Raw genomic sequence first — 12,902 nt, forward strand, 5'->3', positions numbered from 1 at the left:
TCCCATGTTGGTGACAGGGACCCAAGTGCTTAAGCCATCACCTGCTGCCGCATCAGGTGTGCATTTGCAGGAATAGGGAAGCAGAAGTGGAGTCAGGATGCAAACCCCGGCACCTGATCTGGGATCAGGCGTTCCAAGCAGCTTCTTAGCCATTGTGCCAAATATGAAATATTCACCAACCAAAATTCTTAATGACCAAATTATTTAGCCAAAAATTAAGAGGTACCTTAAAAAAAATCTGACTAATGTCAAGGATAGTAATCATGTCCAGGACCTAACAGCAGGATTTTTAAACAAAAACTACTTCTTAAAACAACAAAAAAATGTAAGTCTCCATTTGAGTGAAGAAGCAACGTGATAGTGTTCTCATAAAGATTCTCCAGACGCAGCCGCACTGACCAACAGCTGCTGACGCAGTGACCAATGCCTGGCAGCCTCCTCTGGGGGTCCCAGGAAGTGGGTCTCTATTTCTGTTTTACTTTCATTTGGAGCCTTGCTCTAATGGTGTGTCTAGACAGGGTACTGTCTGTTCTTGGGAGGACTCAGGGAGACTTTTAAGTAATTAGTCAGATAGACCACAGTCTAGAGATGCAGCATCACATTAAACAGCCCAAAGAATTGGAATGAGATTTTTCTTGATTTCTTACAGAAAAACAGAAAATTTGCTTTCAAAGCATATCAATCAACTCACTGGAAGAATTCTGAAACCACATTCCAGGATGTTCAGCACAATCAAGACCCAAGATAGATCAGAATAGCTTTTCCCTATACAAAGTGAGTTTCGTGTTCCATCACAGTTACCAAACTAACAGCCTTAAATTATGTTCAATATAATACATCACATTAATATTAATAAGTGCTTATTAATATTAATGAGTATTTATTAGTCTTATATTAATAACAGCTGAGAAATTGATAAGAATAAAGAGACCTGATTTGCCTGATGCATATCAACTTGCAAAAACTGTAAGACAGTTATATAGAACAATTAGTTATAAAGTGAAAAATTTAGGGGCTGGTGCTGTGATGCAACTGTGTAGATTGCCCTGTGGTGTCAGAATCCCACATGGGTGCTAGTGGTTCCTAGTGGTTCCACTTTTGATCCAGCTCCCTCCTGATGGACTAGGAACACAGCATAGGCTGGCCCACGTGAGGACCGGGAAGACACTCCTGGTTTTGGATGGGCCATTTGGAGAGTGAACCAGCAGGTAGAAAATTTCTCTGTCTCTCTCTGTAACTCTGACTTTCAAATAAAAATAATTAAAAAAGAAAAAAGAAAGAAAAGTGAAAAATTCAATGAGTTAGGTTGTTTGATTATGTAAAATCACAGAATTTTCAAAGTTGAAAGGAATAATGGCACAACACAACTCCCTGAAGTTTACTTCAGCAACCTGCTTCAAATCTGTGAGTACTTGGCTAAGAGATATGCTAAACACATTGAAAGGACTAAATAGGAACAGACATTAAAGCAACCCAGAGTGGTTAGTATACTCTGGTGATGTTCATCTTGTTCATACTGAAAACATCTGGCAGGAGATGGGCTCCTGATGCAGTGGTAAGATGCACTCGGGACACCTGCGTCCCCTCTTAGGATGTCTAGCTCAAGTTCCAGCTTTATGCTTCTGATTTCCTATTAATGTGCCATAAAGGCAGCAGGTCATGATGGCTCAAGTAGTGGTGTCCTTGTCCCATGGGAGACATGGATTAAGTTCTTGGCTTTAACTTCGGCCTAGTCCACCTGGGGCTGTTGTAGGCATTTGGGAATACACTTGTAGATGGAAGTTCTCTTCTTTTCCTTTCTTTTTTTTTTTTTAAAGGTTTATTATTTATTTGAAAGAGTTAAAGAGATATAGGGAGAGAGGAGGAGAGGAAAGAGGGCGAATTAGATTGTTGTTTCACTCCTCAAATGTCTACAATGGTTAGGCAGAAGCCAGCAGCTTCATCTGCTTCTTCCACATAGGTAGCAGGGTTCTGGTGGTTTTCCAGGTGCGTCGGCAAGGAGTTAGATCGGAAGTGAAGCAAAAAGTGCCCTGAAGACATCTCCTTGCCTACCCAACTCCAAGCTTTAAAAAAAAAAGAGACAGAGAGAGGAGAAGCTGGGTGACTGTGTATAACACTATAAGCTTTTTGATAGCTTTTTAAAAAAGTCATTGTGTATGAAGGGAAATCTTATTACTGTTGGGCTAACATTGGCCAAAGCAATGAATTTTAAATACTGACTAGAGCCGCCAAGAAAGTTTTTCACCAAGAAATGTTTTCCTCATCAAGATAACAGGCAAAACTAATCAAAAGCTATTTGTGGAGTTTCCTGTCTTGTGTATAGATCATATGGACACGTTCTGTACTGCAAACACATTTCTACAAAAAACTCGGAGGAAGGATTTTCTCAGTCAGCTCTGCAATTCTTTAAGTGTTGACCTGCATAAATCATGATATCATGCCTTTGCAAGAGTTAGTGGACACTCCCTGTCAGGACTGGCCTCTTCTCTAAAGATAATAAGTTGTTGTCATATGAAGTCAAAAGACCAGGTCATCAAGTTTATGATAGCTTGCTCTGACTTTCCTGGGAGGAGAAAATTATACCATTCATACTTCATATGTTGGGATGTACATATTCAAGCAATATTTGCCTATGAACAATATACAACAGGAGATTTATTTCGTGTGAATGTGCACAGCACCTTTAAGTAACAGGAATTATATTTTTTCATGAATGTGTGAACTGAAATTTTTTCTAGCAGGCAAAAAATAACTAGTGTTTAAAAGCAGAATTGGCAAGTTTCCTAGGCTTTCTTGGCGATACTGACCTCAAAGTCAATGATTCCTTCAAGAAATGAAATAAGTTTATTGCAACTTGATTGCATCACCTAAAATACAACCCTTGACTCAAAAATTTTTCCTTATGTTTTATGAAATCTAAAATAAAGAGGAAACTGGTGGGATTAAAACAGCAGATTATTCTGCAAGCCAGGACTGCAGCTGTACATGGCTGCACAACAGATGTAGGCAGTTGCTGGGGAAAAGCTGGACCAAATCCCCTTCAAGTCCACTATTGTTGACAGTCCTGCGCAAAGTACTTTTTCTTCACCCACGCTAGTGATACAATGTTGCAAACCACTTTTAAAGAGTTAGGCATAGAAAAAAAGAGTTAAGTATCAATCAACTCCTATTTGCTAAATATCTTGATGATTTCTGCTGTGAAACCACACATTTGCATGATGAAAAATTTAATTTTCTCAGATGATTTAGAATCATAAGTCATAAATTGACTTTAAAAGATCATCTTCCAAAACGTCGAGTTTTCAATGAAATGAAGTTCAGTGTTTAGTTTGATCATCTTGGTAATTTTTATTTCTTGGTCCCATAATGCTTTTTGAAAGAACTGATAATACTTGACAAATATAATACTACTCACTTATAGCTGAATATTTTTTTGTGGTTCAGTGAATTGTCATAATCAAATGGTGACAAAGAATCAGTTCTTTTAACAACAGGCCTATTTTCCATGATTTTACTGTGTTGATGGTTCTATGGTTCATGAAAACATGGATGTGTTCAGGCAGGATCTCTACTTTATTTCTCTGAATCATAAGCTTGATTTTAAACAGAACTTTAAAAAGAATAACGTCTTATTTAGTTGCATTTCTAAGGAATCAAAGTTTTGTGGAACTTGATAGTATCTTCTCTATCCTTTCCACTGTCTGAATTACATCAAAGACAGTGCTATAACTATTTTTCCATAGTAAAGAAGAAAAAAAGTATAGAAACCTTTAGGAGTTTTTGTATGTTTAAGTTAAGAACTAGCAGTATACATAATTATAATTCTGGTTTTAATGCTATTATAGACAACATAAAAACTACAATCATAAATGTATTTTTAAATAAACACTACAATTTTTCCATCATATCCCTCAGATTTTTTAAAATAAAGATTCATTTATTTTTATTGGAAAGTCAGATAAACAGAGAGGAGGACAGACAAAGAGGAAGATCTTCTGTTCAATGATTCTCTGCCAAAGTGGTCGCAATGGCCAGAGCTGAGCCAATCCGAAGCCAGAAGCCAGAGCCTCTTCTGAGTCTCCCACATGTGTGCAGGGTCCCAAGGCTTTGGGCCGTCCTTGACTGCTTTCCCAGGCCACAAGCAGGGAGCTCGATGGGAAGTGGGGCCACCAGGATTAGAACCGTGGCTCAAATGGGATCCCAGCACGTTCAAGGTGAGGACTTTCAGCTGCTAGGCCACGGCACCAGGCCTCATCCCTTAGATTTGTAACTCTCTTCTCCCACACTGGTAATATCCAGTGGCAGAGAGAAGAATTTCATGCTACAATCTTAAAAACACTAACGTATGTGAGAAATGTTTTATTATTAAATTCGGCATTCTGTAGAAAGACTGTATTTTCAACAATGGCTCTAACACTCATTGCTCCGGCTGCTGTAATTAGGCTAAGAAGGCACATGGTGCAAGTGTTCACTCACCGTTATGAGACATCCCCACAGCAAGGCATTTCTGAAATCGACAGTACTGACATTTATTTCTACTTTTTTTGTGGATTCGACAGTTCAGATCACACCTATCATAAATCAGCTTCAATCTGATGGTCCTCCGGAAGAAACCCTGCAAAGGGATAAATCAAGAAAAGGAGTAAATTTTAGTTTTTGTGATACATGGAAGCAGTAACCTGTAGCTAAAGGCACATGGGCCTCAGCATCAGAAAATATGAATTCTTTTTTTTTCTTTAAGATTGCTATTTATTTGAAAAACAGACTGACAGAGAGCAAGAAGTATGAATAAAGAGATATTCCATCTACTGGCTCACTCCCCAGATGTGCTCAACACCACGGCTGAGCCAGGTTGAAACCAGGAGCCAAGTCCCCCATGTGGGTATTAAGAACCCAAGGACTCAGGGCATCATGGGCTGCCTTTGCAGGTACTTCGAGTAGAAAGCTGAGAAGTGAGGACTCAAGCCAGCACTCAGGTATGGGATATGGACTCCAAAGCAGAGCATTAATCCTCTTGACCTGAACACCTGCCCCAGGTGGGTTCTTGACACGGCTCAGTCATTGGTGACTTTAGACAAGTCACTTAACATTTCTAGAACCTAGCTTTCTTTGCTGTAAAATAAATAACCAGAGGATCTCCTATGCTGTTTTTTGGATGTCAGACACTGACCACAACCAAGTGATGTCATCCAGTATATCTTGGCTCTGCATTTGGTTTTCAGCATGCTCTAAGAAATCCTCTGGATTCAATGTGATGCAAATAAAACACCATGTAATCAGTTCAGTCTCTTTGCAAATCATTCCAACTTAGTCTCTACAATTGTGCTAAGCAGTTTGGCAAACTTACAATCATTTCATTCTGAAACATGATCAGAGCCAATAAAAATCCACATGTGTATAATTTTTTGGAATTCTCTATGTTGCATAATTTCCTGCAGAATCTGTTTCATTTATTTACATAGTTGAAAGAGAGCCCCATAATCATTGTAGCCTACAGATAGAAAGATAATAGGAAACAACACGAGCGGTAAATAAATAAATCCCCAGAAAATCCCTGCTATCGTAAAATGGTGAATAGGTCAATTTGATGATAACTGAATAAATAGCCTGCTTTATTTTGGAAAGCACTGAAAAGAGTCTTACAATACCATTTCTACGTTCATATTCATGTAACTCAATTCTTAATTCTTTCAAATATACCTAGCCCTATTTGACACAAAAGACACTGAATTGGTATTGGTTCTGTCACTGACATTTATTTTGGCTTTTTCAGATTTTTATGTTAAATTCTCTATATCAAAAAGAGAGATCTCTAATAGCTAGCTTTGGTGGAAAATCCCAAACACAGAACTATTATCAGTGAAAAACTGTGATGAGAAATCTTGATTTTTGCCACTGTGATCATATATATTATGTTAGTCCATGATTTGCTTTCTGATCTTCAGTTTCTCAATTTGGTGAGACTGGCAGAAATTGTGTTGGTTAACTGACAATGGGATAAGCCCCAGAGGACTCAGTTATGTGGCATGGCTAGATGGGAAGGCTTTTTGTTTTAAATAAGAGAATCATGGTATTTAAATTAAATCCTTATTATGAAAATTTTTGACATGAGTCATATGATAGCTTTCAAAAGTGAATCATATTCTTTCTGTGATTGTTAAGGGCCTTCTGATGGTAAAGAAATAATAACAATGAATACTATATACCCTAAGCAGTATATAACATCCATATATACATATATATATATATATCAATGTATTCTTCTCTCTCTCTCTCTCTATATATATATATATATACACACACACACACATATATATTCTTCAATATATATTTATCACAGAAGCATGGAACTTAGTTTTGGTTTTTTTTTTTAACACTAAGTATGTTTTGTTTTTACACTAACCGGTTGTCTTCTTGTCATTTGACTCAAGAAATCTAACGATGATCTAGCAAAAAGATGCAAGGGTTTTACTGAGTGTTTTTCTGTGAAATCTGTTGATTTGTAGAACAAAGTCTCCTTTTCTAAAGTTTATTTTTGCCGCTGATTAAAATACACACTCAACCACACCCTTCTTCATCACTTCTGAGTCCACTAAGCAGTGAGCATCGTCAACAACTTGCTCTCCTGAATACCCTGGAATCTGACGTGATGTGGAGCCACATGACTCACCGGTTCATAAGCAGTTTTGTACATGTATTTATTCTAAAGTTAGTGTTTGTCTGTGAGAAGTTACTGATTCTTTCGTTTCTGTCTCATTTAAACATTTTCTCCAACTGCTCTTTTAACGCAGCTGCAGTGGGATGCAGAGAGGCAGTGTGTTGGGCCTGCACACAGCCTTCCTGCCACGTGGTACGGCCTTGACAATAACCAGCCACGACGTATGCTTCCCGAGGCAAGCCTCCTTAGAAGCGCACAGGTAGACCACATGTGTCGTTTGGCAGATTGCATTTACTTCTATCTTTAGATAAATCTATGGTTCTAAACAATCCCTCACTGAAGACACAAAGAATACGATCGACATATTATTGTTAGCAATAAATGAAAGCTCTGAAAACTCTTACATTAAACTTTTCTTAGCTAAAGATTTCATTTTACATTAGTCGAGAATTTGTTACTATTTCCACTTTAATCCAAACTCAGTATGCTCATTCCTGTCTGAATTCTAGAAAGAATGACTAATATAAACTCTTTCCATTGGCACTGCATAAGTGTTTAAGACTTACCAATAGCTATTTCATGCAATGCAATCCACCAATTATTCTATAGTTTTGTGAGCCACCATATTTTAATTATGAGCATATCCTTATTCCCCTACAGATGACCCAAGAGAGCACAGGCAGTGAGTCAAGCACATGTACTCGTGTCAGTTTCTGGCTTTCCACTGAGTCCTGCTGCAAGACCTCTTTAGTTACTGACAACCACTCATCTCCTGGAATTGTGCTGAGAAGGAGACAGCAATCTTGTTTAGTTCCTACTAGCAAACTCCCAAATAAAAGACACTCGATCAGACAGTTAAATATAAAAAAATGAATAACTGTATTTCTTTAGCCTCAATGTCTTAGAATCAATCAGTGGTTCTCTTTTTAGTCACAGGACCCCTTTAATATGTTAAAAATTATTAAAGACCGCAAGTGCTTTGGTTTATGTAGGCTACATCTTTTGGTATTTACCACACTAGAAATTAAATGGAGAAGTTGTGTAGAACAATGTATGAGCAATCCCTCATTATTCACCAGAACTATACCAATGTGCACATCATGGAGCCTTTAGAACATTCTACTTACACTGCTGAGAGAACAAGTAAGCAGGCAGTTTCCCCGTGGATGCCCAGTGGTCATCAGAACACACTCCGAGAACGGCTGACACCATGCATTATTAAGAGTCCTGTTATCATCTTTACATCTGTAAATACTTACTTTTTCTTCCTAGGCAAGCAAGACTTTCTCTGCATTTCAGTCGAGGAATTCTGTCCCCCGCCCCTCTCTCTCTCACACAGTAGTGGGCTAAGGATTTACTTTTATTCTTCAGATTTTATTGTGTCTATTTTCCATCATGCCTTCCATTCTTTCTAATCCTAATTTAAAAGCTATAGTTTTCCTCCTTTTCTTTTTTTCTTCAGAGTGAGAGAGAGAAGAAAGATAAGGGAGGGAGGGAGAAAGGGATGGAGGGAGGGAGGGAGGGAGGGAGGGGGGAGGGAGGGAGGGAGGGAAGGACAGAGAGAAGAGGTAGAACAGATAGATAGATTGATTGATATTCCATCTGCTGGCTCACTCCCCAGATGGCTTCAATGGCCAGCACTGGGTCAAACTAAAGCCAGGGGCCTCACCTGGGTCTCGCATGTGGGTGAGGGAGCCCAAGCACTTTGGCCATTTCTGTTTCTTTCCCAGGAGCATCATCAGGGAGCTGGATCAGAAGTGGAGTGTCTAACATTAGAATCAGTGCCCATAGAGGATGCTGGTTCTGCATTGCTGTAGGCAGCAGCTTAATCACTGTGCCACAGCAACGACCCTGATGTTACCTCAAAACAAACATATAACTAATGGGACTATGGTAAAAATATTGCTTAACAAATAACTTATTGTGGAAAATTAACTCACTATTCTAAATATTTAACTTGCTTATAAATGTAAATTATCAATATGACCAAACAATAGTTTTTTCAGATAAATACAGTTCAGAATTTAGTAAACATTTACTTATTCAAAATTACATAAATGTAACTCAAGAAAGCGACATGTTCTCAATACATTTATTAAGATAATTGACTATCAGGGCCCAGCGCGGTAGCCTAGTGGCTAAATTCCTTGCCTTGAACATGCCAGAATCCCATGCGGGCGCTGGTTCTAATCCTGGCAGCCCCATTTCCCATCCAGCTCCCTGTTTGTGGCCTGAGAAAGCAGTCGAGGACGGGACCCTGCACCCACTTGGGAGAGCAGGAAGAGCTCCTGGCTCCTGGCTTAGCTCCTGGTTTAGCTCCGGCCATTGTGGCCACTTGGGGAGTGAATCATCAGATGAAAGATCTTCCTCTTTGTCTCTCCTCCTCTCTGTTTATCTGACTTTCCGATAAAAAAATAAATCTTAAAAAAAAGATAATCGACTATCTGTTATGATTTCGTAAAAGATCATAGCTCCTCTGGTTTGGTTTCCATCACAAACTGAATAGGGTTTAGTGTTTTAAATGAAAATGTCTCCTGCTAGGGGCATTTCAGGGAGACCTGTTATGTTCAGACTTCAGAGATGGACACGACCTTGGATAGTCCATCTGCACTAAGTCATTTTACACATAAGGTGACTGAAGGCCAAGTGTGTAAGCTACTGGGCAATGACTTTGACCAAGTGGTGAATCTGAATACTAGTTACTGTCTCTAGACCAAGAAATTGCCAATCTTTCAGAGCTCATCCAATTAAAACCTTCCATTTTGTTTTATTTTAAATATTTAGTTTGTTTATTTAGAAGACAGTTACAGAGAGGGGTTGGGGGAGTGATAAAGAGAGATCTTACATCTGTTTGTTCATTCCCCAGGTGGCTGCAATGGCTGTGGCCGGGCCAAGCCACAGCCAGCAGTCAGGAACTTCCTTTCGGTCTCCCACTTGGGTGCAGAGATCCAGCACTTGGGCCTTCTTCTGCTTCTTTCCCAGGCATATTAGCAGTAAGTTGCATTGGGAATACAGCAGCTGGGACTCGAAATGGCATCCATATGGGATGCTTGTGCTCAAACAGCAGTTTAACTTGCTATGGCCATAATGCCAGCCCCAACTCTACCATTATACAACAGAAAACTGGAGTAGAATGTGGCTAAACAATAGTACATGAGAATATAATACAAATCAGTTTGCTTTTCTGGCTCGTTATCCATTTAGGAAGCCTGATGTTCTAACTGTTGACTCTGGACAGGAATAAAGCTCAGCTGAGGTAGTTTTTACAAGATAAGCATTTGTGAATATATGCCTATGTTCTAGAGTATGTAATAAATCAAATACCACTTTTCACTGAGTACATCAAAATTGCTCCATAAGAGTATATATCAAGTTATGAATGAATTAATGTATTTTCTTAATAATTGTGTGGCATGTGACTAAATGTCTGGATTTCCCAAATACTCCGTTTCACAAAGAAAGGAGGCAAGGAGACACAGTATCTTCCTTGTAAAACAGCTTTATCTTTTTGCCTGCCCATGATATAAGGATCACATGGACACCGGAAGGAGGAAAGACAGAGCACTGGTTAGGTATAAGCACAACACAGAGTTGGGTTCCAGACCTTACTCATCGGGCAGGTCCTGCCAATTGATAATTTCTACATCTGGAGTGGGATCATTAACGTGCTCAACTTCCTAGTACTGTTCTACAGATCAAGTGATACATGTATATTAAATAACCTGTCAAACATTACAAATAAAAAAAACACTTCCTGGTATGGTGAGGAAAGCACGAGAGAATTCTGGCACATCACTGCTTCACTGTAACACCTCAGGCCACCTACTGTTAAACAAATCTCCAAGATGCAAGGTTTGAATGAGATCAGTGCCTTAAAGGACCAGTTTAGATGAAGAGATGTGTGGGCAAAGCAGCCCTGCTTTTTATCAGTTTTCTTGGGTTTTCAAATATTTTTATCATTTAGTGAATGGATCCTGGTCAAAAAACAGTTTCACAATTTTCTGTGAATTTTTGGTAATGTGGCTTCAATAGAAGTTGAAAGAACACAGGTGTTTTCAGTCAATTCTTTCAGATTTGTTTTCATTTCTACCTTGCATCCTTCACAAGCATGAACTCCATAATGGAAGCCGGAAGCTTTGTCCCCGCAGACACGGCATTCAATCGCCATGAGGGAGCTGCAAGTCTCCTCATGAGCCTTGCTGTAGAGCTGAGTCTTTTCCGAGTAATAGGGTGGGGAGGCAGGTTCCACTTTGATTGCACCTGTGAAGTGACAAATGTAAGAACATAATTATTGCATGAAAAGCAATCCCCCAAAAGGCAACAGGGAAAGTTCCCATGTAGTACTCTTCATGCCACACTTTTATTCTTGCAGTATAGAGACACTACAGGACATGGAAAACACTGACATTAAAGGCAGGGAGAAAAAGCCGGCTTTGTAAACATAGGCAGGTCAAAACATCTCTGAGGCTCACCTGCAAAAACGAAATGGGAAGGGGATGAAGTCTGTGTTCTCTAACTCCTCAGGATCCTGCGATACTACAGTTCTGAAAGACTACAAAGTTTACATTCCTGGGTAATCTGCTGTACTGTCGTTCATCAAACATTAAGTTACATGTTTTACTTAAATGTGGCATTTTAGAAGTCTTCGTAAGCTACTCTAACAAGCAGAGAAGGAACACTACTGGCCAATTCGATGCCAGCTTTAAGAGCCCAGGTCACCCTCAGTGAGGACACCAAAGGAGTAGTTTGGTTTTTTCTTGCCAGTATTTATTTGTTGTTGCTGTTGTTACTATTACTATTAGGTTTATTTAGTTTTATTGGAAAGACAGATACACAAAGAAAAAGAGACAGAGACAGATCGATCCTCTGTCCGCTGAATCACTCCCCAAGCGGCCACAACAGCCGGAGCTGAGTCAATCCGAAGCCAGCAGCTAGAAGCCTCCTCCAGGTTTTCATACAGGCACAGGGTCCCAGGGCTCTGGACCATCCTCCACTGCCTTTCCAGGCCACAAAGGGGAGTTGGATGGGAAGCAGAGCAGCCAGGACATGAACTGGGGCCCTCAGGAGATCCTGGAGCATGGAAGGCAAGGACTTTAGCTACTAGGCCATCATGTCAGGCCCTGGTAACATTTATTTATTTATCTACTTGAAAGGCAGAACGAGAGAGAGAGAGAGAGAGAGATTGAGAGAGCGAATTAAATAGAAATGCTTCATCTATTGCCTTATTCCCCAAAGGTCAATGACAGCAGCCTGGCACTCCATCTGCATCTGTACCTCCCGTGCAGGTAGCAGGGACCTAAGCACTCAGCCATCACCCACTGCCTCCCAGGATGCATTACTAGAAAGGTGGATCAGAAGCAGGGTAGCACAAGATAGGGTAGCATTCCAACATGGGATTACATGTGTTTCAAGAAGTGAGTTACCCCACTATACCACAATGCCTGCCCCAAAAGAGGTGGTTTGTAAAATAATCTCTGTCAGAGAGTGGAAAAACTAATAGGAAGCAAGCATCTATCTTTTTCTGGTTAGATTCAAGACTATTAAATCTCCACAGTTAGGAGGCACACTGAGCACCACACAGATAAATACAACCAAGTAAAGTATTTATATGCACACACACACAGACACAAACACACAAACCAACCAACCAGAAATACAGGCTATTCTTGCTTATTGTCAAATTATGGTTGTCAATTACTTAGTGGTGGTTTTTGAAAATCAGCTTATCAGTCCAAAGGAGATAAAAATCAAGGAAATCAGAGACATCTTATCTGGAAAAGTTCAGTTATAGCTTTTCTTGAGATTGATGGCTTGATATTAATTTAGTTAATGGCATGAAGGTTTATTAATAGACTATCATATTGAAATACAAATTTGTGCTGAAAAATAGGTTGTAGTGTGAGCTTCTCAAACTGTAATCTAGAGAAAAATGAACTGCAGTAATTTAGCAATGTTAAGTTATATAAAGTAACTTGTAACTGTTACTCATTAACTCATGAGGGGCCAAAAGAATTCAAAGTTTGGCTGATGGACTCTTAGTCCGAGATGCATCAGGCAATATAATCAAGCTAGGATTATGCTACGAAATACTCCCAACAAGAAAGAAAGCAAGAGAGAAAGGAAAGAAAGAAGAGACAGGGGAGGCAGGAATGACTGAGGTGGAGCACTTACGCACTGCCTTCCTGTCTGGCATATGCTGGACACCACTTACCCTTCATGGGTAAATGAATCAGTACACTTGATC

General features: G+C 39.6%; 1 protein-coding gene across 4 annotated transcripts in view; it reads right to left on the bottom strand.

Moving 5' to 3' along the window:
- Positions 1–12,902, bottom strand: part of PPARG (peroxisome proliferator activated receptor gamma) — a 123,457-nt gene that overhangs the window by 33,808 nt on the left and 76,747 nt on the right. For all 4 annotated transcript variants that reach the window (XM_058678412.1, XM_058678411.1, XM_058678413.1 and 1 more), the window contains exons 4-5: positions 10,749–10,918; positions 4,477–4,615 (exon numbers count right to left, since the gene is read on the bottom strand). In XM_058678412.1, coding sequence (XP_058534395.1) covers positions 4,477–4,615; positions 10,749–10,918 — 309 coding nt within the window. The remainder of the gene's footprint in view (positions 1–4,476; positions 4,616–10,748; positions 10,919–12,902) is intronic.

The sequence above is a fragment of the Ochotona princeps genome, chromosome 21 (assembly GCF_030435755.1).
Source record: "Ochotona princeps isolate mOchPri1 chromosome 21, mOchPri1.hap1, whole genome shotgun sequence".
Classification (NCBI taxonomy): Eukaryota; Metazoa; Chordata; class Mammalia; order Lagomorpha; family Ochotonidae; genus Ochotona; species Ochotona princeps.